This window comes from Pararge aegeria, chromosome 13 (genome assembly GCF_905163445.1).
Source record: "Pararge aegeria chromosome 13, ilParAegt1.1, whole genome shotgun sequence".
In the NCBI taxonomy this organism is placed as follows: domain Eukaryota; kingdom Metazoa; phylum Arthropoda; class Insecta; order Lepidoptera; family Nymphalidae; genus Pararge; species Pararge aegeria.
In genome coordinates this window covers 4,621,831-4,647,885 of record NC_053192.1, presented here as the reverse complement: position 1 = coordinate 4,647,885, position 26,055 = coordinate 4,621,831, and the positions used below count along the sequence as shown (strand labels likewise).

At 36.9% G+C, this 26,055-nt stretch overlaps 1 protein-coding gene across 2 annotated transcripts in view; it reads right to left on the bottom strand.

The window, feature by feature from the left end:
- Positions 1-25,030, bottom strand: part of LOC120628528 (G-protein coupled receptor Mth2-like) — a 52,674-nt gene extending 27,644 nt beyond the window's left edge. For both annotated transcript variants that reach the window (XM_039896912.1, XM_039896910.1), the window contains exon 1: positions 24,515-25,030. In XM_039896912.1, coding sequence (XP_039752846.1) covers positions 24,515-24,946 — 432 coding nt within the window. In that variant the 5' untranslated portion in view covers positions 24,947-25,030. The remainder of the gene's footprint in view (positions 1-24,514) is intronic.
- Between the last annotated feature and the right edge of the window lie 1,025 nt (positions 25,031-26,055).

Here is a 26,055-nt window from a genome sequence, read left to right as displayed (position 1 = left end):
ACAACTTTAGTTGGGTAGATACCTTTATATTCATGTTTTCTATCAAATCAGAATCTAGGTTGGTTTTGTAGGTTGAATGTGTTTTTAACTTATGTGTTGAAAATCAAATTTCTGTGAACTTCGCTTGCTATTATCGTTCATAGTAATATTATTTTAAAATGTAAATTTTATATTACCTAACTAGAGATTCCTAAACTTAGTATTATAATTCTGAAATAAGTGCTTAAACAAAATTGAGATAATGACCTTTTAGATGTATTCGTTCCATAGGGAATGTAACTCCGGTCTCTAGGACTATGTGTTGATACACTTATTAAATGAAAATTTAGAAAAGTAACAGGTAACGCGATCAGGGATTTCCGATGAATAGGTGTTTATGCGTTAACACTTTGGATGATTTATAACCTGGTGGCTTCATGCTAATTATTAGTAAGTACCTTGTTATAGTAAAAGTATACTGAGTAGATTACACAATTATACTCAAAAATGACTCCTCGTTTGCGGGCGAGCAAATTTTATACCACGGCTACAGGACTTAGGCTTCGCTTTCGGAGGCCGAGTTCTAAGTCCAGCACGCACCTCGTACTTTGGAAGTTATATGCGTTTAAATCTATTAATATCACTTGCTTTACCGGTTAAGAAAATTTCCTGAGGAAACCCGCTTTCCTGAGAGTTCTCCATAACGTTCTAAAAGGTATGTGAACTCTACCCATCCTCGGTTGGCCAGTGTTGTAGACTATGGCCTAAACCGTTCTAATTCTGACAGGAGACCCGTGGCTTTCGTTGGGTTAGCCAGTGGTACCACGGCCTAAAATCTTCTTATCCTGGCAGGAGACCCGGGGGTAGTACGAGACTCGAGTACTACAGGAGACGTGTAAATTGTTATAACGCTTACGGAGATGAGATTAAAGTGGAAGGAATGATTTTGTTAAGACCTTTTATAAGTCCCACTTGACCCCGTAACTCCGTTTATCTAGTTTATAATAAGTAAGTAGCCTACTCTTTTATTTAATTTTTCACGCATTACTCTAGCCCACCAATCCGCATCTGCGAAGCGTGGTCTATGTACTAATACCGTCAGTCATATGAGAGACGAGGCCTGTGTCCAGCAGTGGGATGTTAGTGACGGTGACGGCAGATGAGAATACCGTCTCTACCCATCTTCAGGGGTGTCGTTCGAGGCCACTAATGGAATATAACAGACAGCAGCGACCTCTGTGCTACTACTAACATCACCTTCAACAAGTCAAACCGCCCTGACGCACGACGGTGGCCCCATCGGCCACATTTCGGCTCACATTTATGGGGTTGCCATAAATTACCATCGATGATTTAAGCTGTGTTATATACATTGAATTCGTTAATAATTTTGATAGATTTGAGACAAAAGTATAAAACCCTAAGTATTTTTTTTAATCATCTATTAAACTAAATGCTTGAATATTATGGTATTTCATTTTCATTAATATGATAATTATAATTTCAGGTATCTTTTCCAACAGAATTATAAAACACATAATATATATAATAAATATAATATAAGTTTTAAAAATCAATTGTTTACACTAGTTTATAAACTTTCTGCGCACGTGATATTAACCGAAAACTAGTAACATTGCCCTATTGCCACAAAGTAGTTGCCAAACTTTTGTTGAGATGGCGCTTGTTAAAAGGAAAACTTCGAAATCTTTGAAATGAACCTCATCTTACTTTACCTAAGATTACTGATTATACCGTCTGCCCAGCGGGGTGATTTTGGGAAATTCTTCCCGTTGGCTGTTGTATACTTTATGGTATTATTTTTAATTTGTATAATATATGTCTTATAGTGTATAACAGACTTGTTATGTGTAGGTATACAGAATACTTTGCCTTGTCCACTTTCACATACGCGATCTACATTTTAAGAACTAAAGCTGTGTGCATATTGGCAGACTATGTTGAGTCTAATTGTATGGCAAACATAGTTTATATGTGATTAATGAGACAGTTCTTGAAATGTGAAACCTTACTTAATAATATACTTTAAGCATGCGTAAATCCCAAGCAATTAGTACAAATTACACTACTAGGAATTAACTAACAGTTAATATATTTAATTAACTAAAACTTTTTGTTGTCAAAGTTTCTACGTTGTGAGCTAAGTGCATGTTCAGCTTATTACAGGTAACACTACAAAATAAATTTCTAAAAATACATATTTTACTAATTAATAAGTTTATAATGTTAAAAAAAAATTGAATTAAAAAAAAATAAAAAAAAAAATTAACATTAAAGTGCGAGTTTGTTTAAGCTTATTAATATTATGTTATAAACACCTATTAAGGTGGTATCTATAAATTGCTGTGCGAATCTGCGTTTAATTAAGCAATTTAAATTCACGTCCGAATTAGACCCAAAAAAACCAGCTTTATGGCTGCGTAGTATTGATGGCTATTGTATTGGACACAAATCTTAACTAAACTTGACTTAAACTTGTATTCTTCTTACATGAAGATAGACTTACTGTTTTTGTGCTATAAACTCGATCACTTGTTCCATATTTAGTTAGATGCGTATTTGTTTATAGCTTTCACAAAAAACAACCAAATAATTGTTTTCAGTGCTACCTATTAAAGAAGCTCCAGTGCAAAATTGCATGCTTCCGGGCCAGATAATCTGAGCATCTGCCAGACAGTAAAACATTTGAGTCCTATTTAAGAAGTTTTTAGTTAGGTAAGGTTTTATAGCAGCGGTGCTGTCGAGGCCTTGGCGAAGTGGAATCTCGACGAATCTATCGTAGGGAAACGGGCGCAGGCTCCTTACTGAATAAGTTGCCCACCCCTTAGAAAACCTTCGGACGATTGATGCGTGGAATCCGTCATCTGTTGGAGATGAGTCCAACGTAACGATAGTCCAATTAAGTTGGGGTTGGACGGCGCATGTTGTGTTCTCAGTGCGCCTTCGGCGATTTGTAGGGGAATTTTAACATGTCCAAGTGGAGGTTCTAGCTGGGACGCGGATGTATGCAAAACCGCTACGTGACTGACTTGGAACACCGTAGAGTTATAGTCGGTGTGAGTCCGACATAACTACTGTGCCTCCCCGTGGCGAGGTATCTACCATGTGGAACCCACGAAATAAAGAAAGGTTTTTTACTACCTCTACCAGTATGAGTACGACTTAGGAATTACTAGTTTCCTACCTATGTTTTCCCCAGCCGACTCACAAGTAATACACTAGTCTGCGGTCGCGGAAGAACTGGTTTGCCGGGTTTTACCTATAACAATTATATTTATTTACGTGCTATCAATAATCAAAAACATTTTTTTTAAAACCTCAGAAATTAGCTACGTACGAGAATATATTAATCTTATTTTAATTTTCCCGGCTAATTCAATTCCCACTGCTGGGCACAGGTAAAATCTAAGATAAGAGAAAAATGGTAGAGTATATATATACCCGCCAAGTTGCTTGAATACGTAGGTTATTTGTAAAGAATAGTATTTGTTAGTTACGAAACATTTTTTACTCTTTACCTAAGTAGTTAAGATATAAATACTCAACTGGTTTTTTTTCGCAGAAACGCGTATATAAATAAGTAATATATATTATATTACATAGGTATCTACAATATATGTTAATGACTGCGTTCGGAATAGTGACTGGAATGAAATCACGATGCCTGATTCCCGTGTCGGTCCAAAAAATATTAGGTGTAGGACTATTTGTATAGGCACCGACCTGGAATAAGGAAGTTGGCATTGACTCCTTTGCCCCACATGATACCACAATATTGACTAAATCCCTAAAACCCTTTAAAAGAGAAGGCCTGTTCCAAAAATAATAATATTGATAGCACGTAAATAAATATAATTGTTATAATAGGCTGTGAATAATCCGAACAATGAATGTTAATACCAAACTACAGCAGTTCTGTGCCTCTTAAAAAAATCTGAATGGTATATTATAATGCTGGGAATTTTGTAGCATCGTCCCTTCTACCTCGGATGTATAAAAAATAGGTTAAAGTTTATTTTCCCGGGGTTTAGTATCCTTGGTCTTCCAGCGCAGCTAGCATGGGCAGGAGAAAATTATGATCCCGGGAAAGGACAAAAATGTATTTTCTCCCACAGCTTAATCAACTCTCAGTGCACTGGCACACAAGTGGAAATAATATCCAAATGATATATGAGTGATAATAAACGGGGGTAAATTTCTCCTTTACCCGTTCCCGCGCTTTAGCAAGTGGACACGATAATTATATATATCCCTTGTCAGGGGATATAATAAGGGGATATAATTTTTAGTGTGCTAGCCCTGCTGGATGCAAGACTTGGCTGACAAGCCGTGCTAAGGTCATAAAAGCTATTTTCTAACGCTCGAACGCTGGCCGGTTGCTTTTCCTTATAAATAAGGTTGGGCGATTTTATGCTCGTCTACAGGACTCGAGCTATATAATTGCCAAACATCAAGATCTCATAGTTTTTTCAACAAATCTAATAATATTTTTTTTCTTCGTGGTCTAGTTATTGTTGAACTACTCGTTTTAATACTTTGTTTTGTATATCACGAAAATTAAGCTTAATTTGCTTTACATCGCGAAAAGCCGGAGAATCTTTATGGTGTAATTGATAATATCTTCAATCCTTATGCTTCACACCAAACAGATCTTCGACAATGTTCTCTCTACGCACGTTTCGCTCCGAAACCGGACCATCCTCAGAAGATGTTGACTTAACGATGAATACGATGAATACTTTACAATGTTTTGAGTTTTATCTTCATTTTTTTTTAATTTGTAATGTGGGTACAGATACACAATGATGTTCTATCAATAAAGTGTGAAATAGCAACAGGTTAGTTAAACGATGAATCAACGCTGTGTTATCTATTCACTTGATTCCTTTGAACTAATTTCCCTATAAACGCTTATTTATTATCTGTTATTATAGGTTTATCCACTTCTTAGGTGTCTACTTCAAATCTTTCGTCTTTAAATTATTATTTTTTTACTATTTTTTTTCAGGTTAGTATTTACAACAGCAAAACTAAAGTTTATCTTAAACTAAAGTTTATATTTCTAAACGATGGACACTAAACTTAATGCTCTGAGTTTACGAAATATCTAAAACACGCTGATATTCTAATATTAATGAAATACCAAATATTAAGCGACCTCAAGAAACAGGTTTCATCCAAAGTGCATTCACATTTCAATCGAGAAAATAGTATAAAGGGGACAAAAGATTAACTAACGTTAACTAATTTAAACAGCCACGAAGATCAGATACACTTCTACAGATATTAATTAAACAGAACACTTCACTCACGAAAACTCCGAAAGATCACAAATTTTCCGATTAATTAGGATTACTGTTTACGATCGTTGAACAAGTTTACGGAACGTCTAGTACAACTACAACTTGACGTGGCGAGATCGGAATCGCAACTGACTATCAACTCACCGACGCTGATCAAAATTATCATCAACGATGACGAGTTTTTTGACATTAACTTAATTGATTGCCGTTATACGGTGGCCATGATGGATCGGCAAACTTCATATTATGAGAATCTTAATTGTTCTCAGTAGGATGACAATTGCCTACTATGGTTTCATCAATAAATTGGGCAATGAATAGCAATTTAGTGCCAAGTAATAGAAGAGATAAGGTGAAATGATATGAAAGCCCTACTAGGCTTTGTAGAGTTTGACAATTCTTTGAGATTCTTCATGGAACCTTAAGTACAGGAAATTTGTATAATATTTAGGTGACCTGTCCATTCGATGAATACTGTAGTCTTCATCGAATATAGTGCAACTTATTGAGCTACCTTGTAAGTCCATCCGTCAGTCCGTCCAGTCATAAAAATGTTTTTTTTCACTTAAAGTTAAAGGTTACACACCTATTAGGGGTATTATATACCTCTTATTGGTTTTAAGAAAAATGTTTGTGTGAGGAGCATGAATGGTTTTCAGTGTCTGGGTGTTTATCTGTATCGGAATTTTAAAGTATTTATGTGTATTATATTCATAAAAATATTCCTCAGCTATCTTAGTACCCATAAAACAAGTAACGCTTCCTTTGGGGCTCGACGGCGATGTGTGTTTGTCGTAGTATATTTATGTAATTCATCTTTCAAACAAAAACAAACAAAATCAAAATCGGTTCTACCGTTCTGGAATGCCGCAGACAGACACAGACACGTCGAACTTACACGCTCGTCGTTTTTGCGTCGGGGGTTAATAACCAAGAAATAAAACTCGATAATCTGTGAACCCGGAAACTTGTTTAACTGCCGGGAGGGCAACCTTGGATTAATTGATCACAAAGCGTCTCGAAACCAACATTGTTCAAGTAGAAAGTGTATCGAGCAGGGTAGCGTACCTTATACTCACAATTGCCAAACGATTTTCGCTGAAGGCCTTACAGCTTTATGCACGGACATCGGCATTCAGCATATCCCGACGGCAAAGGCAATGTTGGTAAACCAATATAAAAACTCCTCCTTTTGAAAGGCCATACTTTGTTGTTAAACTACATGGACATCTTGCAGGATTCAAGAAGCGTGGAAGAAAGTTATGTTTGCGACCACATTAGAACAAATTCTCCAATTAAAACAACTCACGATTAGAAATTATAAGTTTTACTTCAGTAGGTAACGTACTAAATAATAAAAATAAATATATCATTTATTTTAAGCTTTACCCATAAACATTAAACATTGTACTAAAGATGGTACCGTTTACATTTAATTAAAGAAATTTGTTGTTTATAAAGAACATAAACTACATATATCATGACAGATAGGACGGACATAAAAGGGCATAAGTATTTAAACTTTTTTTTGTGATAGAGCTCGTCGGGAGAAGTAAGACTTGCTTCACACCTCTGATTTAAAACAAGTAAAATATCACTTGCTTCAACGTGGAAGGAAAACATCGTGAGGAAACCTGCTTGCCTGGGAGTTCTCCATAATGTTCTCAAGGGCGTGTGAAGTCCACCAATACGTACTGGCCCAGCGTGGTAGATTACGGCCCAAACCCTTCTCATTCTGAGAGGAAACCGGTAAGCGGTCTAAGTCGACAGTAAAGAGAGTAACATTGGCTTTTTGTCCCAAATACACAAACGGTTCCCACGGGGTTTTGTTAAAAACCGTAATAAACGCGGATAAAGAACGCCGACAAAACCTCGTAATTACTAATTTCTTTCTCCTGCTTTTTGAGTGACCATAATCATAATTTCGTTTATAATTTAATCTTATTGATTAAGCACTATTATATTTTGTCTTTATTAAAGGTTTTCTGTGTAGGTTAAAGGTTACTTAATTTTATTTAGTTACCTAATTTTAAGATCTTTTGTTATGTACTCCTTTATATATATTCTGTTGCGTGTACTTTACATGTTGTTATTTTCCTTTCTTTCAAACGAAAGATTTATTATTGTTATTAAATCATTATCATACTTTTCTAATATGTTCAGTCCTAGGTGAATTGAACATATTAGAAAAGTATTATAACCGGACTAAAAAAAGCATGATAAACTCGCGTACGGAATCATAAAAAAATCCCTAAAACCTATCGGAGTATTAGTACGTCTGCCTTTTTTGGAAGTCGGTTAGTACAAAGAATATTTTGGCTTGTCTGTCAAATTACCTCGTATCAGACCGCAGACGCACGTTACGTGCGTGTGTTTACGTCAAACCATGTATAATGAGCTAAATGGAAAAAACTGTTCTTAAAAGCTTACGTAGAAACATATATTTTTTATATTATTTTGGGAAAATGGTTCATTTGGGTTTTATGAATACATTTTAGCTATATTACTAAATACTGGCTGTTCCCCGCGGTTTCACTCGCGTTACCGTGCGTTCCGGTCGTAACGTTATTTTTATCAACTTTTATAATACAATAAACACTTGACACCAGTTGACACTTCTAAATGTCTCTTAAAAAGTTCAAAGTTTGTATTTAACGTTTTGTTTTGTATGTAACGCTTATAGAAAACTCCTATTAGTGGGTTATAAGGTTAAGTTAATGATAAATAAGCTTGGGTATGTGTTATTCCTCTAACCAGGAACATTCGAAGACCTCCCCATCGCAGCGGTGTGCGCTGTGGTTTTACGAATTTGGTCCCGGATTCGATTCCCTGCAGGGGTAATTTGGGAATTCATAATTTCCTCTGGTCTGGTCTGGTAAGAGGCTTCGGTCGTGGCTAGTTACCACCCTACCGACAAAGACGTCGGTCGCGCTAAGCGATTTAATGTTTCGGTACGATGTCGCATAGAAACCGATTAGGGATATGAGTTTAATAATTGCTATACTCCCTAACAAGTCAGCCCGCTACAATCTTAGACTGCATCATCAGAAAGGTTGTTTTTTAATTTTAAATGAAAATGTGAGATGGTGAAAACAAAAAAAACACCACGCTAAGTTTATTGTTAGCTTTATTTTGGGCCAGGGCGCGGTTGGTACCCTCATAACTGTAGTTCGATGTAGTTAACGCCAATATCTCACTACTGTGTACACATTGTTCACGTAATGTCCGCATCAAAAGTGCCTATTTGAATCAACAAATATTTCACTTTGACTTATGTTGGCCACGCTGATACTCTATACTTACTCATACGTCGTAATATTTTCACTGTCTCACCAACAAAACATGTTGTAATCCTTACATACAATATTAATGTAACATCAAGATAATCTTACTTAGATAGTGAAAAATAAATTTTAGGAGACTATGAGTAAAATACCCGCGTGGCCAATATAGCATGACGTTACGAGTTAGAAATTTGGCTGGGTTGCGACGAATTGGAACACCGTGGGGTTTCAGTTGGAAAGAGTCCGACATAAACACTGTGTGGTCTCCATAAGGACTTTCCCACGAGAAAAAAAATTTATGAGACCGTAAGCACTATTTATATTATAAACAGATATAATAAAAAAATAGTTATAGATTGCCATCGTGAAATATTACGTTAATTAACTCTTCATCTTTGAAAAACTGGCTAAGAAAAGATAACGGCTGTAAGGCTACATAATTAATTAAAAAGTAATAAAATCAAATGATTAATTAATTATCGACCTCAATCTTTTGTATTACATAATGGGAACGGAATGATATAGTACGTATCAACTAAGTCCACTTAACGTGGGATAAGAACAAAAAGACTATCATCATAATCATCATCAGCCAGTAACTGTTTAGAACATAAACCCACCATGCCGCTCCAATGCGGGTTGGTGGGCATTGACTGTATTGTCACATGTCGACAGAGGTCGACACCGCCAACTTTCTGACTCCGGGCTGGTACTGAAAATTCCATAATAGAAAAACACAATACCTTACAATACCTCGAATCCTTGGACGGGCCACAAATTTATAGCCCGTCCAAGGATTGGAACCCAGGACATTACCAAAGAGGCAGCAAGTCAAGAAGATTATGAGAATAGCTCATTTAATTCAATGTTTTTTTTTTCTACTAGCTCACTTTCGAATACACAGGCTCAATACTTATGACAGTTATTAATTAATACAATGGCTGTTTTAATTAACGGAAAAGGATAATCCTATTATATTTCTAAGTAAACTTGTTTCCATCTTTTCAGTTCGCTTTTTACACGGTGTTTAATTAATTTGGATAATCTTTTTTTTTAAAAGATTTTATTTAACTTGCATTTATTATTACTAGCTGTGTCCGCATTTATTACGGTTTGTTTAGAAACCGTTTATTTTACTGGAATAAGAAGAAGCCTAAGTTACTCTTCGGCCTTTCAACTAATTATATGCAAAAAACAGTTAGACTGGCTGCCTAGATAAACCTCATGTACACCGGCCACCTCACCCTTGAGGCCATAACTCAGCAGTGCTGCTTACGGTAAAATAATTTTATTCATTTTATTTCTATTTGAACAACTTTATTGCATAACTAGCGGACCCGCGCGACTTCATCCGCAAATAAGTCGACTTAAAAAAACCACGTCAGTTATGCCTATCCAAAAAATCACATCTCCGTTGCGCGGACATTTAAAGACAAATGGGGATTTTTTTGGGGACGCTTTTCCGGGATAAAAAGAAGCCTATGAGCTATGCCAGACTATATTGTAGGTATCTCTGCCAAATTTTAGCCAGATCGGTTCATTCGTTGTGGCGTTAAAGCGTAACAAACATCCATCTATACATACATCCATCCATCCATACATCTTTTCTCACATATTTTCTCATTAATAATATTAGTAGGATGGCACGCATGCATTCGACCGTTGTCCATATGGGACAACGGCTGAATGCAACGACAAAGCCTTGCGACTTGCTGTTATCTGTGAAGAATTATGTCCTTGATCTCCGACAATATGCAGATCTTTATTAAAATAAGACAATACATGCTCGGACAGACAGACAGACAGACAGACAAAAATTAAATAAAAATCTGTTTTGGACTCAGTATCGATTATAAAGCTTCCCACGGTCAAAATTTTCAAAATATATTAAATGTACAGAAATCTTCCAGTTACAGTTTTATTATAAGTATAGATAAAGGAACACTTACATTAACATAAATTATATGTAAAAGGCGGCCTTATCACTAAAAGTGATCTCTTTCAGGCTACCTTAACCAAGAATAAGGCAATGAGAGACGGAAAATCGCAATTCTAAAAAAAAAAAAAGAAAATATACATAAATAATTAAATAAAATATATAAATATAATACATATTATTATTTATGCATAAATACATATACATATAATATTAACATGTTTATAGTGACAAATAGTGCCTCCTTACACGACTTTTAAAACTCGCAAGGGATTTAGAGCGTCGATTGTCATCATGGAGTGCATTCCACAGCGTTGCCGCTATTACTGTAAAGGACTCCGAATAACATAATGTACTTAAATAAGAAAAATGTACTTAACTGTACTAAACTTTGGGTAGAATATTTATGTAGAAAACATGTTTCTAACCCGAATGAGTTATTTCGAGTTGTGTCACAAAAAGATCTGTTACTAGGTACTTAAATTTACATGATTATATTTAAGTTTATATTAGTGCTGAGTTATAATTTTTCACGGTCGAGGTATGAATGAAATTACACGTTTTATTACTCTGTAATTGTTGACATCCCATGTTGACAACGTGTGTAAAGATAAAATAAACTAGGTAATTTAACTAGTCCTATGTACATACCCATTAATAATATTTTTATGAAGGACAATAATATCTGTGTCACCACTGTCATAGTTTCGCTAAATAAATGGTTATTTCTGAAGCACGCTTGGAAATTTCAGCATTATTTTGACAACCTTCTTGGGAATGAATCGAAATTGTTGTATTTGCCCAATATATTAATATAATTAATATATGCGGCCCGCAAAAGTTGTATGAAAACACAAATCTGTCGTGGTTAAGCGGCCATATAGATTACATAGTAAGCTCTTATCTGTCGTGTATTTAAAAATGGAACGATTTTTCAATCAAGGACTTATCAAAAGTTTTTTTTTTAATTTCGAAGTGGCTTGCAAATAGACAGCTGTTTATACAAAATAAAAAAACAAATGAACACTGCTGCCGTATTGTACTGTTTTATCTCATCAGATTCAGATTCATCATCGGGTTTTATCCGACATCCCAACTCTCTCATAGTGGCGACTTCTTTTAACTCACCCAACCTTAGCGCCATTGTCAACAGAAGGGCTAAACATATCCTTTGCGACCCTGAAGATCAGATTACTACTCACAATGTTCCCTATCAGAACTCACAATCAACCTCTGCACTGCGTCTTCGCCGGCGAAGACGAGGGTCCCGATTTCTAAAGTCATCCGGTCGCTGTGGGCTAGCATCACGATCTCGGAAGCGTGCGGGCTAATCACCGACCGTAACCCTTTCACTCCAATCGTTGCCTGAGCCGAGGTTCGGCCCCACATGAGGCGCTCTCAGGCCGACGATCTCTTCGCTTCTTCGAGCCCTAGGGTTCAAACTCTTGCTGGCAGTGCCCCATTCCACCACCAACAAGCCCGCGTTATGCTATTAAAAATCATTAGTGTTAATCAGCTATACACAATCCGAAAAAAAAACATTCGGGTCTTTATCGTTTGGCCTAGGAAAACCAATTAGGATTATGGCTATTAGGGATATATCCACCAGGTTGCGGCTTTGATATTATTATACGTATTTTACTACTTTATATTATACTTATTTTTAATAATTAATACTGAATTTTCAGTATGTGACAATTTAATGCTTTTAGTGATTCACGCGAAAACATTTAACTACGCACTTATTTAACCTATTTCATTTTTTCATTAATTCAAAAGCACTCGGCCTTCGCGAAATATTAATTAATCCCCGATGAGTTAACGCTTGATGTTCCTATACTCAACATAATTTTTGCCGTGCCTTTTTTGGAACAGGTTTTGTCTTTTGGGAAACAGAGATTTACGATTTGGTAAATAGGTACCTTCGATACACTGCCGTAAGTAGGCCTATAAATTTATTTTATCTTTAATCGAGCAATTTAAATAAATAATAATCTATATATATATATATATATATATATATATATATATAAATGAAATGTTGTTCGTTAGTCTTATTAAAACTCCAGAACGGCTGGACCGATTTTAACAATTTAGATCTTGTAATATACGTGGAAAGGTTGGTTCAAACGGTGGGAAAAATATTAAAAACGACAGCAATATGCATAATTATTCTGTAGGTGTGTCTGACATACAATTCCTCTTACACAGCTGGACCGTTTTGATAATTTTTTGTGTGTGTAATTCAGTGGGTACCTGGATGGTTGAAAAATTACACCCGGTAGGTGGCGCTGTTTTATCGGTCATGACGACGTATGCCGGGAACGCTAATTTGTAATACATTTATTTTCACGTGTACTTTATAAGAACTTTCAAATCGAAATGTCTGCCTGTAGTTAGTGACTCTACCAACCTTTCGCAAGAGAGTTCTATCGAGATGAAGCTGGCATGAAACTCAGCAGTTGATACCATTGTTTTAAATCGTATGAGACGACTTCTTCCCAGAAACCTTCTCAGATATCAGCATCATCTATATTTTCTCGGTTCCTTTAAATCTTTCATTCCAACTTTCTTGAATAAGCGCCATCTGTTAGTTATACTAAAAACTAAAACCAGGCAATACTGTATACAAATAGCGCTACCTATTAACGACACCCATCACCACATACTACCTACCTTAAAGTTTGCTAACGCTCTGAAATGAACAACCTACATTCGCTGTAGTGTTAAAACCTACCGTTAGATGGCGCTTAAATAAATAATTACATTTAATAAGAGCGCTTTGTTTGCTTTTGAGAAATCCTGCGGTAGGCGTTTTTTGCCACGTCAATATTTATCTCTATGAAAATGTATAGGTATCGAAATCAGTTTAACTGCCGAACCATCTAACAGAAGCTGTGTTTATCAATCCCCTGGGAACGTTGATTTCTGCAGTACTTAAAAGTATCATTTAATCTATTGGGTATATATATTAATTATAATCTATATATTAATAAGTGAAGCAAAAACTTTGTATCCCTTTTCACAAAAATTGCGCGGTTGAATTTGAAATTTCCCACACAAAGAGTCAAAAGCAGCATATTTATTTTTGCATACAAACTAATTCAAAACATTGTAAATGTTGGATAGAAGCAGGCGTTATTTTGCGGAAATCCATGATATATTATCAAAATTAAGCTTAATTTGCTATACTCCGCGAAAAGCAGGAGAATCTGTGTGGTGTAATTTATAATTTCTTCAATCCTTATACTCCACACCAAACAGATCTTCGGCAATATACGCACGTTTCGCTCCGAAACCGGAGCATCCTCAGGAGATGTTGACTTTACAATGAATAATTGTTAAGTGACTTGTTGATGATGGAAGATCTGTTTGGTGTGGAGTATAAGGATTGAAGAAATTATAAATTACACCACACAGATTCTCCTGCTTTTCGCGGAGTATAGCAAATTAAGCTTAATTTTGATAATACATTGTAAATGTTTACTGACAACCCTATTGAAGATAAAAGACCGACACGCGCATAGTACTTGCGATACGCGAAACTTACCTACCTAATAAAATGCTAGGAGTCACATTATTTAATTTTGCATGCGATGTGGGTGTATTTGATTTCGTTCAGTAAAAACAATGACAGTGGTGTGCTGAAAACTATTAGGTTTTCGGTTTCACAGATAAGTCCCAGAGACAGTACATAACGTTCCTCTAGAGCCTGAAAAGTATTGTTCAGAAAACTGACCTTTAACACGTTGTATGAAAAAGGAGTGTAGAATGCTCAAATTTTTTTTAACTTATGCATAAAACAATCATTAAATCAATAGGTTATCTAGGTTCTCTCTATTATAATGCATTGCTATTTAATTCTGTTTTAAAGTTAACTAATTCAGTATCTCGGTTGAATATTCATTTCAATTACTTATGCTGGGGTATCAGTGCATAGATTATCATACGCAATTAAATACTGTATTATTTAACTGCATCGGTGGTCTAGTGGTTACTATTTCCGATGTATCACGAAGTGGGGATTGGCTTTGATTACCGGGTCGGTTCTTAAATTGTAAGATTATCTTATTCTGATAAGAAATTGACAGAACTGACTTGGAGTTTGACAGCCATATATTAAGTGTATTTATGAATGAATGAATGAATGAATACACTTTTATTGTACACCAAAGAAAAGAGTAGTTACAGAGATGTACATACATATCAAGAGAGCACAATTTGGTGGCCTAATCGCTGCATAGCGATTTCTTCCAGGCAACCAATGGCATAAAAGGAGAAAACAGAAAAGAGGTAGGTGGTGCAATAAATAATATTTAAAATTATACAAATATATAAATTAAATATATATATATATATATTAATATAACTATAATATATATATATATATATATATATATATATATATTACATATAAATACAAATAAAATATATAACATAAATACCTATATATTTATGTGTATTATATTCATAAAAATATGCAACAGCCATATTATTACCCATAACACGAGCTACGCTTACTTTGTGGCTAGATGGCGATGTGTGTATTGTCGTAGTTTATTTATATTTAGTTTTTTTATTTGAATAGTCGTTATTCGCCTCCGTGCCTCTGAGAGCATGTTAAGCCATAGGTTTTTAGCACCGCTAACTGTTATCATGTGATTTAGTATTTTTTTTTAATAAACCTGCATTTGGGCAACGTGGCGGGCCTATAGTCTAAAACCCGCTCCTAAGTGGCCTGGGTGCTGGGACATTTATACGACGAAATGACGACATTAGGTATACATTTAAATAAAATTAGAGTGTCTGTAAATTTAAATAACTCAACACCTTTCTAAATTTCCACCTGTCTTCAGACGTTTAACAAACCTGTAACCACAAAACAACGAAAGTATGAAAAGATAGAAACATCTTGTATGCTATCATCCTTTGAACGATGCTACTCGTAGTTCAGGCACTTATCCCACGCATAATTAAAAATCGTCCTAACACAATTGTAATAGAGTTTTAATTAGTTTGCATATAATTGTATACCTATTAAGTATTAGATATGCAATATAATCAAGTCCTGTATAATTTTATATCCGTGTAGCGATAGGATAAATTATTCATTCACATAATAAGTACCTATTATAATCTTACTGTATTCTTATATTCATCATCACTGTCATCATCTTGTGGTAGATCTATGCTCTATCTATTACTTATCTTATCTTATGTATCTTTAAACGAGCAATTCATTTTTATAATTGATTATAATTGTCATGAAATTTAGTATACAGGAGGTTTCGGGGCGATAAATCAATCTAGCTAGGATTCATTTGTAGAAAATGACATTTTTTTTGTGTTTTCCGGTAATAACCGATTTGGTGCAGACGCAGTTGCACGGGTCAGCTAGTGTCTTACCTAAGTCTGTCTACTATCAAAAGGGAGATCTGTGCCCAGCTGTGGGATATCATTGTGTTCTTAAGCTGATGATGATTGTTAAGTATTCGAATACATTCTATTCATGGTATGTTCTTCTTTCATGCAGCAACAGATAACAAATCCTGGATTTTTACTTATCCCTATTAATATTATAAATGTGAATGTTAGTTTCTTTGTTACGCTTTCACGCAGAAACTACTTAACCGATCCTCATGAAACTTTATACACATATTCTTGAAAGTGTTAGAAGTAATATAGAAGCTTTATAACCGATTTAAATAATTATTTTTGTACTATAGAGGTTATGTGTTTAATTTTGTCCAAACTGTGGTTGCAGATAGAGTACAGAACTCCTCAGCGGACAGCAGTGAACCCCTGATTCGAGGCTTAGCGATACTGAGTACTTTAAATTATTTAGAACTACAACTAAATTGAATGCCAAATCAAAAACAAAATCAAACGCAGACGAAGTCGCGGGCAACAGCTAGTAAAGATATAAATACTTCAAAAGCAAGAATTGCTTTAGCTACTTTCATTTCGAAAAAATAAAAGAAAAACATTGCATCATTGTTTTTTATCCAATCAAATCGATAAGTTGATTGAAATTAAAATTGATCTACCCAATAAAAAGTAATCCAACGACGAAAGATATGAATTAACCAAATTACTTTATAAATAACGCTCGCAAGATTTTTCTACTGAAATTATTGAGTGAAGGACTGATTCAAACCAGACTCATCAAAAGGTAGGTATTTATGTATTTTAAGAAAATTGCCTAATATTTTGCCGGTTTGTGAGAAAAAACGCTTTGTACTATTTTATAAGCAGTCTGAATGACGATTACAAACCGATTCTTGAAAACTACATAAATACATCTCATGAGAATTGGTCTCATCCTTATTGTAAACAAGCGGATGCCAGTGACTTTGCCTGCGTTGGATTTCTGATTACTTGTGAGTAAGAAGTGTATTTTTCGCGTCATACCGCTCACTATTTTCGCTATAAAAGATTCCTCATAACAGAAAGATACGATTATATACTGTCGCGAACCTTTTTTTGATACTGTTTAAGAGTGTCACATTCATTTTTTTCATCCAACTCTAACATTTTATGCAGCGTTTACCAAGATAGCTCTCAGATTATTTGTTTTCGACTTATTTGAAACTTATCGTTATATTTTAGCGAATTTACAGAATATCTTTACAAGCTATGGCCTATGTTTTATGCTGATGATTAACTTATATTATTGGTAAGTTTTATCAAAATTCGTTCAGTAGTTTTTGCGTGAAAGAGTAAAAAATATCCATAGATTCAACAATAATTTACGATTTAACAGCATCATTGTTGTTGGGTGTGTGCAAATGAAACCGGATCCGATTGCTTCCAAACATCCGTCTCATTCACATGTTTGGTCTCCAGGGTTGACAGATACGACCGTATGATTTCCTACATAGTGATTATTGCGCAAACAGTACATAATACAGTAAATTAATACATAAAATAATACAGTTCATTCCCTTTTTAGCGTTACTAAGTCAACAAGGACTGTTCGATATAGTTCCGCCATGTCCGTCTAAACGTTCGTCCGCGGCATCATCAAAGGCTGATGATGATGATTATATATGGATGATTAAATATATAAGATGGGGATGAATTCTTGGCTCTCTCATTATGCGTTTGTGTTATTAGGTCTTGCAAAAAATTGGGAGCGAAATTGCCACATCAAAAAAAAAAATCAAACCCTATAGAGTATCATCATCATCATCATCATCAGCCATTGTGCGTCCACTGCTGAACATAGGCCTCTTTCAAGCAGCGCCAACTTTTCCTATTTTCGGCTTTCCTCATCCAGTCGATGCCTGCCACTTTTCGGAGGTCGTCGCTCCATCTAGTAGGGGGGCGTCCGACACTCCGTTTACCGACACGCGGTCTCCACTCGAGAACCTTTCGACTCCAACGTCCATCGGTCCTCCGACAAACGTGACCAGCCCACTGCCACTTTAGTACGCTAACACGAAAGGCTATGTCAGTTACTTTAGTTCTTTGGCGAATCACTTCGTTACGGATCTTATCCCTCAAAGAAATACCAAGCATAGCTCTTTCCATAGCACGCTGAGCGACTTGAAGTTTGTGAATTAGCCTCGCTGTCAGTGTCCACGTTTCGGCACCGTAAGTCATGACCGGCAGGACGCACTGATCGAAAACTTTTGTCTTCAGGCATTGCGGTATGGGTGACGAGAAGACTCGGCGGAGTTTGCCGAACGCTCCCCAGCCCAGCTGTATTCTTCTATCGATCTCCTTCTCGAAACTGTTTCTATCCAACTGAACGATTTGTCCAAGATATGTATATTCTTTAACAGTTTCGAGAATAGACCCATCGACAGTGACTTGCCCCGGAACGATCAGATTATTAAGCATAATCTTGGTCTTGTCCAAGTTCATCCGGAGGCCGACATTTTGCGAGGCAGCATGAAGGCCATCGATCATTTGTTGAAGCTCCTGCAGCGAACCCGCGATGATAACGATATCATCTGCAAATCGAAGATGTGAAATAAGCTCACCATTTATATTTATGCCATGTCCTTTCCAATCTAGCGTTTTGAAGACATCTTCCAAGGCATTTGAAAATAGCTTAGGAGACAGGATATCTCCTTGTCTCACCCCGCGATGCAATTGGATAGGTCTTGTAAACGCGCCTTGTACTTGGACAGACATAACAGCTGCGCTATACAAGCATTTCAGCACCTCGATGTAACGCCAGTCTACTTGGGATCGCTGCAGGGATTCCACAATTGCCCAGGTTTCGATTGAGTCAAACGCTTTCTCATAATCCACGAATGCAAGACACAGAGGCTGGTTGTACTCGTTGGACTTCTGTAGAATTTGCCTCAACGTGTGTATGTGGTCTAGAGTACTGTATCCACTCCGAAACCCTGCCTGCTCCGGCGGCTGGAAATCATCGAGCCTACGTGACAACCGGTTCGTGATGACCCTTGAAAACAACTTATAGATGTGGCTTAGGAGCGAGATAGGACGGTAGTTCTTGAGGAGTGTTTTGTCACCCTTTTTAAAAAACAAAACTACTATGCTCCTATTCCACGCCTTCGGAGTTCTCCCATTCTGAATAACAGAATCAAAAAGCCTCTGTAGCTCCTTAAGTAATGGCGTACCTCCAGCTTTTATTAGCTCTGAGGTGATTCCATCTTCACCTGGGGCTTTTCCATTTTTTTGTTGTTTCAGGGCCAAAACGATCTCATCCAAACTTACCTCGGGAAGATCGTCAGTAAAGTGGCGGGTTAGCTTGGCTCTGGGATCTTGGTTGCATTCCTCTGGCTGAGGAACTTGGGACTCATATAGTCGACCGTAAAAGTCTTCTATCTCAGCAAGTATATCTGGCTTAGTGCTAACAATTCTACTACTTGAAGTCTTCAGCTTAGTCATTTGGCTTCTTCCAAGACTTTGTGTAAATACCTTGGACCCCCTGTTTTCCTCTATAGCTTTTTGTATGTTTTGAGTATTTAGGCACCGGAGATCTCTACGTATAGATTTTTTTGTTTTTCTATTAATGGCTCGTTGTTCTGCCGGACTTTTAAATACATTTCCACGCCTCTCTTTCATAAGCTGAAGAGTCTCATCTGAGAGCTTAGACTTTTTGCCCATACGCCTTGTACCACAGAACTTATAGCCTTCTTCCCGTATGATATTTGCAACTGTTTCAAAATCCTCGTCAATATTGCTTAAAGGTTCCAGAGCTTGAAATCTGTTTGTTAGTTCCATCTGAAAGCGATCTGAGCCAGCCTGGGTCTGAAACATTGTAGGCCGGAGTGAAGACTTCATCAAACGTTTCCTTTCCAGCTTATAATCGATATTTAGAGTGCCTCGAACAAGTCGGTGATCGCTTCCTGTATTAAACCTACTGATCACAGAAACATCTCTAAATATATAGCGTTTATCCGTTATAATGAAGTCTATTTCATTTTTGGTTATGTTATCCGGGCTTTTCCAAGTCCACTTTCTGTGTGGCCTTTTCTTGAAAAACGAGTTCATCAAGAACAAACTGTTCATCTCAAGAAAATTTACCAGCATCTGGCCCCTGTGGTTTCTGCTCCCATACCCATGCTGACCCAAAACAAATTCGGGACCGCTCTGTGTGCCGACTTTTGCATTAAAGTCTCCCATTATAACGCTGAAGTGGGCCTTAGTGGTGTGGTTTAAGGCTTTATAAATATCATCGTACATAATTTCGACTTCGGTATCCGAGTGTGATGAAGTTGGAGCGTACACTTGTACAACCTTCAAAGAGTATCTTTTGGTGAGTCTAATTATAAGATACGCTACCCTTGACGATACACTGGATATCTCTACAACGTTATCAATGAGGACCTTATTGACGAGGAATCCGACGCCACCATGAGATGGGCTGTCTCCTTGTCGATAGTAGAACACGTGTCCTGATTCTAGAGTTGTAGTATCCTCCCCCTCTCTACGGACTTCACTTAACCCCAGAATATGCCATCTTACATTTTTCAGTTCTTCCTCGAGTTCTGCGATGCTTTCATCGAGCCTTAGTGTCCTTCCGTTGTACGTCGCCAAGGTCAGTTGTTTTTGGTAGCCGGCTTTTACCCGGAGATTCTTAGCACCCCCTGCCCCACCATCCCCTCGACCGCTACCAGAGTCGGAAGAAGTGGGGCCGCCGGGAACTAGGGGCCTATTTTTTGTTGTGCTACTCATAAGGATAATGCCCTAATCACCACGCTGGGCAGGCGGGTTGGTGATCGCAGCACTAGACTTGATTGCGCTGATATCGCTGCTGCCCGACATCGGCAACTGTCATTTTTTCAAGTCTAGCTAGTTTAGTTTAATGGTTATCCCGCCACTAGTCGGCCGCCAGAGCCTCGTTCGTCAGTCAGCAGGTGGTACCACGAGCAGGTGAGGTTGGCATTTGGAGTGTCTAGATGAAAGTGCACTCCCTTACCTCCTAAAATTAAACACATATTATAGAGGTTATAATATGTGTTTAATTTTGTCCAAACTGTGTGTGTTGGAGATAGAGGACAGAACTCCTCAGCGGACAGCAGCAAACCCCTCATTCGAGGCTTAGCGATACTGAGTACTTTAAATTATTTAGAACTACAACTAAATTGAATGCCACATCAAAAAAAAAAATCAAACCCAGACGAAGTCGCGGGCAACAGCTAGTAAAGATATAAATACTTCAAGAGCAAGAATTACTTTAGCTACTTTCATTTCGAAAAAAAAAGTAGCTAACACCGATTTTCTATTATGCTATGATTACGATTATGCGCCGTAAATACTCATTTATTTGTAATGACTACGTTTTTGCGGCGCTTGCGTTTGAGACTCTACATGGTCTTTGGACACGAACAATTTTAGTAACATCGTGTCGTCTGGCGCTTGTTTAGCCCAACGGCTAAGTCTAGCAATTCAAAGGGGCCAGCATTTTGCGTACCATGCCCATAAGTGAACAGTTAGACGGCTTATATTTTTTGTAAATATTTATCATAGGTTGTTCTTATTAATATGTGCTTTCTGATTGGAATTATATTTTCCACTGTCGGAATAAAGCTTTTCCGTTTGTGATAAGCAGAGCAATTCTTTATTAAAGCTCACAGTTGTTATTGGATACCTCAGCATATATAAAGAAGTGAATTAATCTATAAACTATAAATTTTCTATCTGTGACGCGAGCGACTCTGCTGTTCGCAGAATCAGAATTTTAAAACACGAACCCATTTTCATAGTTGCGCACAGCATAAACATAGCGTCTGCGAAAGGTACAGAACTGATTTGTGGGATTAAGTATAATATGATTCCTTAAGTAATTTTGGACCTGTCAATGCATAAGTCTTGGAAGCTGGCCGCTCCGCTCACATCTCTCAAAGATAAAAAATTAAATGTAAAAATGTATAATGTAAATGATGTTGAAAAGGGCAACTGCTGAGTTTCTTGCCGGCTCTTCTCGGTAGAATTCGCCATCCGAACCGAAAGTACAAGTCAGTCTATTCGTAGAGTAGAAAAGGTGACTTGTCCATTCAAAAGGGCTTATAAACTGTTTGAAAAAGATCAAGCAACTCTAGGCGCCACTAATCAAGGCTAAAACCTGGCGCCAAATGGGCGTAGGAAACGATTGAGGTGCTAATAAACATGAGTATCTTTTATGGATTGCTTTAATAACTATCAATAACGCGGCAATTATTTAAGTTCATACTCAGTAGCCTAATAAAATGAAGATGACGTGCTTGGTTATTTACTCACATAAATGAAACAGTGCAGATATTTAGAAGTTATTTATTTACTCGAGATTTATTTTAGTTACCTACTAGGTAAACATTTTTCACACTAACACTTTACTCTCACTGGCAACGCATGCGTGTTGCCAGTGATGACCTATGGCTCTGAAACATTGTCGTTAACTACGGGCCTCATAAGAAGGCTCAGAGTCACTCAGCGGGCGATGGAGAGAGCTATGCTCGGAGTATCTCTACGCGATCGAATCAAAAATGTGGAGATTCGTAGAAGAACCAGAGTTACCGACATAGCTCAACGAGTCGCGAAGCTGAAGTGGCAATGGGCTGGGCACATAGTTCGGAGAAAGGATGGACGTTGGGGTCCCAAGGCGCTGCAATGGCAGCCCCGAACTGGTAAGCGCAGCGTTGGTCGACCCCCAACGAGGTGGGCAGATGACATTAAGCGCGCCGCAGGTAGCCGCTGGATCCAAGCGGCACAGAACCGTGGAATTTGGAACTCCCTACAAAAGACCTATGTCCAGCAGTGGACGTCTATCGGTTGATGTGATGATGCTGTTGATGACTTTACTTTCGTTTTATTTAAAGCAGTCTGGTGGGAGGCTTTGGCCGTCGCTAGTTACCACACTACGGACAAAGATCTGCCGCTAAGTGATTTAGTGTTCCGGTGCGATGTCGTATGGAAACCAATTAGGGGTATGAGTACCATACCCCCTAACAGGTTAGCCCGCTTCCAGCTTAAACTGCATCATAACTTACTACCAGGTAAAATAAATAAAAACGAGCAAAATTGACGGCCGATTGGCGCAGTTTGCAACGATCCTGCTTTCTAAGTCCAAAGACGTGGGTTCGGTTCCCACAACTGAAAAATGTTTGTGTTGAGCATGTATGTTTTTCAGTGTCTGGGTGTTTATGTGTATATTATAAGTGTTTATGTTCATCTCAGTATCCATAACACAAGCTACGCTTACTTTGGGGTTAGATAGCGATATGTGCGTTGTCGTAGTATATAAACAAATTCTCTCCCCCGTATGAGAGACTTGTACGTAGAGAGACAGATATAAAGGTCCATTTGACCAATGCACTTGGTGTATTTCATAGTTATAGAACCGGTAATGGTTTTATATGATGATGACTCTATTCTACCGCAAGATTACTATTGTACTAAACAGGATGAGGTTTAATAGATATTCGCATTGAAGTTTATAGGGTGGGCGTAAATAATCAGTGTATGTTGACATTGAACATTGGACGAAATCACGAGCTAAGATAATTTTATTATCACAATATTGTATTAATTCCGTTTTACTTAACATTTATTCAATAAAATATCTACCCATTTTTAAATTGATTGTTGGATGGATCAAGCAAATAGTATCCAATGCCTTATAACCGATTTAAATAATTATTTTTGTACTATAGAGGTTATAATATGTGTTTAATTTTGCCCAAACTGTGGTTGGAGATAGAGGACAGAACTCCTCAGCGGACAGCAGCAAACCCCTCATTTAAGGCTTAGCGATACTACATACTTTAATTTTTTTTAGATCTACAACTAAATTTAATGCCACATCAAAAAACAAAATCAAACTCAGACGAAGTCGCGGGCAACAGCTAGTTATTTATAAATTTCAATCAGTAGTAGTATCTTAGTACCCATAACACAAGCTTCGCTTACTTTGGGTTTAGATGGCGGTGTGTGAATTGTAATATATTTATATATTTATTTGTTAATATTATTATTTTTGTATTTATTTAATATAATTGTTGTATAAATATAACCTAAAATAAACTAAATAAAATCTAAAACGTCCTCGACCACCGCAGCGAGGCACAGTTCCTAAGATGCTGGCAGCATTGCCCCTTTGGATGGCCAAACTAATTCGTTGGCCAAGGTTCAAACTGCCCGCTCTAGGATCACCGGAAGACTCGATGAACCTTTTTGATAATTCTTAGAAAAGGGCTCTTGCCTTCGGCCCCACGGTCCCAAAGTCTCTACTCCAAAAGGCACAAAAATGAAGCTGCTATCCAGGTTTTCATATTTACGCCTCTTGGCCTGCTCGGCACTGGTAGCAGCCGAACCTACCATTGTCGAGGTGACCTGGATGTGTGATGCAACTAGGGTATCAACAGAAGTTGCATCCCACAGAAGTGACCTTCCAAGCCTCCAAGGTATGAGCGTCATACCATCAGGTCTCTTGCCATCGCTCCGCGCCAAACCAATAGGTTCTAATACAGCTGAATTATTAATTTATTATTATTATCTACGGAAGGCGGTTTAAAAAGATAACTGCTTACCTCTTGGACGAACCACATATTGAACTCCAGAAAAACATCTCCGTTGCAAGGAACCCCATGTATCAACTGCAATTCGCCATCCGTCAAATTGATAGTTCTCTTATATTCGGTCATAAACGATACATTTAAACCTTTCACTTGTAAAACGTCGTAACCCTTGATACAGGATTTTGTGCCATTTCTCTTCAAAAAAACCTCTCCCAAAGGACAACACTTTCTAAAACACTTCTTCAGATCACATAAACATCCGAAGTGCTTTGGTACTCCACTAACATTTTTACTATAAACGTAATCTGGCGGGAAACGTGTACCGTTTTTCACGAAAGTGCCGTCGTGAATAAGTTTCGCGTCAGACAAATCCACGCTCTTCCAATCATCGCATAATTTCGCACTTGCTACAAAAAATAGTTGCACAAGGAATAGAATAATCATGTTTGGTATTTAAAATAGCCCAAAGAATACGCACAAAATTACGCGGCAACGTTTTTTTTATATTTTTAATTCCAGCATGTCTCATTTAGATCGCGCGGGAGGTTACACTGAAGTTTCTGAGCGACTGGTGTTTTATTTATACGATGGAGTTTACACACTCTCGATTGATTGGCGGAGTTCATTCATTTGTACACCCGAGTATTGTTACTTATTTATTTATTTATTCATAAGATGATAAATTAAATTATGTGTTAGAATTAAAAATTCTGTCTAGTGCCATTACAATAATCAATTATAAGCGTTTACAGCATTATCGTTGTTATTTCCGGTCACATTATAAAAAAATAAAAATAAAAATAGTAAGTAACTAGAAACTATTAAAAATAATAATGTTAATATGAATTAAGCTATTATAATAGATTGATAAGTAATATTCAATTAAAATTAAAATTTATAATAAAGATAGGTTATTATTAATATTTAATTCACATACAATTTTCTTCTTAAAACTTTTTAGGGTATCGTGAAAGATATCAACGTCGGGGTTGGTCAGGTGTGAAACAACTAGGTATTAGGTATTAACTATCAATTAGGTATTCGAGTAAGATACCTAATATATATACAACGTGTAACCGAATTACGAAATAATGTTAAAGGGTGCATAAATATATTTCATATGGAATCATCCTGTAACAATATTAGTTCAAAAAAAGGATATTTATTTCTCCATTCAAACTAATTCAAAACATTGTAAGTTTTTATTATGACAACCCTATTGAAGATAAAAGACCGACACGCGGATAATACCTACGCTACGCGACGCGTACTTAATAAAGTGACAGGAGTCACATGATTTTAAATTTGCATGTGATGTTAGGGTTGTGTTTCATTTCTTTCAGTAAAAAATACGGCAGTTGTTTACTCAAAAACTATTAGGTTTTCGGTTTCACACATAAGGCCCAGAGACAGTACATAACGTTCCTCTGAAGCCTGAGATTTGATCATTTACACGTTGTATAGATAGGCATGGTTGTCAGTAGAGGATACACCGAGGATGAAAGTTCAGTGCAACTTACTAAAGAAGATACCGATAAGACAGAACCAGTGGT